General features: G+C 41.9%; 1 protein-coding gene across 2 annotated transcripts; it reads left to right on the forward strand.

Moving 5' to 3' along the window:
* Positions 1 to 243: 243 nt before the first annotated feature.
* Positions 244 to 783, forward strand: LOC116180189. 2 transcript variants are annotated; one of them, XM_031500061.1, is made up of 2 exons: positions 244 to 320; positions 367 to 783. In XM_031500061.1, exons 1-2 carry the CDS (start codon positions 267 to 269, stop codon positions 727 to 729), a joined length of 417 nt encoding a protein of 138 aa, XP_031355921.1. In that variant the 5' UTR covers positions 244 to 266; the 3' UTR covers positions 730 to 783. The 2 variants fall into 2 exon arrangements, with proteins under 2 accessions (XP_031355921.1, XP_031355922.1); XM_031500062.1 differs by having other exon boundaries at positions 370 to 783.
* Positions 784 to 2716: the final 1933 nt, after the last annotated feature.

A 2716-nucleotide genomic window follows, 5' to 3' on the forward strand; every position in this document is an offset into this window, starting at 1 on the left:
ACATGGACTCTTGGGGGTTAAAGTGGGACAACAGGAATTGGCCCAAAGCACATAACCAGTTAGAGGATACCCTTCTTTACTCCTTCTTTGTAAAGCGTAGATATCGTTAATCACCGGGATAAATACTCAAATCGTACTTTTTAACTATTAAACGTGCGCTTTGTAAACGGAATTTTCCCTCGTGCGTTAAAATAGCGATAGTTGCGCTATATATCTCGCACGTTATCTCATACATACTTTCCCTGTTTAGTTAGCTAGTTTTCGCAATGAAAATCGCACTGTTTGTTCTGCTACTTCACTTTTATGCCGGTGTCGCCGACGTGAGTAATTTCTCAGGAATCTAGCCCTCCAACATACTTTTTCCAGAAGTACGAGGAAAACGCATTCCTGGAAGCCAGACTGAACTTTTTCCTGTCTTTTTACACCGAGTGCATTTGCGCAACGGGAGTCGACCCGGCTGAGGCCAACAGTTGGTTGTACATGGCCGAATACTCAGTCGATCCTTGTGCCGAGTGCTTCCTGAGGTGTATGTACTTAAAATCGTCCGTGATGAATCCCGACGGCACCATCAACTTGCACACCATAACTAATAAGATGCCTTATGTGAACGTAACCGCCGTAAATGAGTGCATGGCTGGGAGCACCAGTTTGGATTTATGCCAGCGTTCTCACGAGTTTGGCAGTTGCTTTATCGAGATCGCGCTTAAGTACTACTCTTACCATCATTAAGTGTCATTTTGTTGGCAATAATAGCATATTTCCAGGTAATATTCCTATTTCTAAGTAAAGTTTAACTGCAGTCCTGCGTTTTTTCTTCTAAAAAGCTAGAACACCGATTTGTCGAATTGTAGGGTGTAGAGCATCGACATATAATAAATGTACTGCGTGCGCCAATGATAAGCGCGGATACTGCAGCTGAGAGAGAAAGCAAAACCAATGTCTTACGGTTAGGCATCTGATTGGTTGTCTCAATTTAGTTTGATGCACTTCTGTTGAAAGAACCAATCAGACGCGTACCCGTAAGAGACGGCTTGCACTCTTAGTTTTCCTTTCTCTCTCATCTGCAGTATCAGTGCTTAGCATTGGCACGCGCATCCATTTATTACATGTCGATGGTGTAGTCATCACTTTTGCAAAACATCATTTCCGTAACTTGATTTTTCTGATAATGACACATTATTTGAGATATTTGTGTAAGCAAAATGGATGCTTGTAGGTGTGGGGCTTGTTTAATCTCGGTAGGAAATTGAGATCATTTTAGAAAATTAATGTGAGGCATACGCCGTCACTCGTACCAACTGTAGACTTCTTCACTTAGTCTTCGAACGTTGTAAGAACAGCTAGGCGAAAAGGGTGGTACAGTCGCCCACTGGCATCCACTAATACTTTTGAGGCCGCAACTTCCGGTATTTTGGGAAAAATCTAATGACACTAAATTCAAAAGCACTAATGTTTCCAATTGAATGCAGCCCAATTAGTTTAGACAGGTTGGAGTCCTGATTTAGATTGTAATCTGTAGGTTAGTATGGTAGTTTGGACGAAATACTTGGGACATTGAAAAGGTTCCTGAAGCCCTGCAATATCTTTTAAGATGATTCAACGCACTCAAAAGGTGCTCTTTTTAAAACCATTTAGGACACAAAAATCTCATGATGCAAGAAAAGACGGTTGAATCCTTATTTTCCTCCTTTCCTTTCTTTTGTCGTTCCTTTAAAATATACAGTGCTAAACATTTTGGTATGGAATACCCCGAAGGAAAACAAAGATTCTACCGTCATTTTCTTCAATCATTGAATATTTTCGTGTACTGGGGTAGTCTGTAAATTCCCTCCCCCCCCCCCCCCCCACACTGCCCTCGAAGTTGTACATTCTTCCCCAAAGCGTTTAGTAGCCTTTGCACTTACACTATAAGAGTCCATTGTGAATCCACAAGGTTGAACGTTTAGTGGGAGAACGTAGTATCGGTTGAGTTACATGTACTACCAAAGTACAAGAAACTTTTATGAGAGGGGGGGGGGGCAGGCATGGAATACCCCGAAGGAAAACAAAGATTCAACCTTACTTTTCTTCCGTCATAAAATATTTTCGTGTACTGGGGTAGTATGTAAACTCGGTGGTATTCCATACCCCCCTCCCCCCAGCTTCGAGGTTCAGCATTCTTCCCCAAAGTGTTTAATAGCCTTAACACTTACACTATAATTTTTAGAGATCATCGATTGTGAATCCTCAGGGTTGAACGTTTATTGGGAGAACATAGCACATACGTACAAGACACTTTTATGTTGGAAGAAAAGGAACGTTGATTCCTTGTTTTTCTAGGGCGTATTCCATACTCCCCAGTTTCGCCGGTTTGCATTCTTCCCCAAAACTGTTACTTCTTTTAGAACTTGTTTTGTAAAGACCATCGACTGTGGGTCCTCAGAACTGTGTTAGCCCAGCAAAAAGTAGTACTCCATTACACGGAAATGTTATGACTGAGAGAATAGATTTTGAGTCCTTAGGGGTGAACGTTGTGTGGGAAAACGACGGGGTGGTCTGAGGAGTATAAAATACCCCCAGTTACACATGCCATACCCGTACGAGAAACTTTTGTGATAGAAAATTCTTTTGGTAGGGGGTATTTGATACCCTCAGATTCCCCTGCTCTGCATTCTTCCCCTAAATTATTAATGCGTTTGGCACATACACCAGAATTTTTGGAATCATCGACTGTGGT

This window comes from Photinus pyralis, unplaced genomic scaffold (genome assembly GCF_008802855.1).
Source record: "Photinus pyralis isolate 1611_PpyrPB1 unplaced genomic scaffold, Ppyr1.3 Ppyr1.4_LG9, whole genome shotgun sequence".
Classification (NCBI taxonomy): Eukaryota; Metazoa; Arthropoda; class Insecta; order Coleoptera; family Lampyridae; genus Photinus; species Photinus pyralis.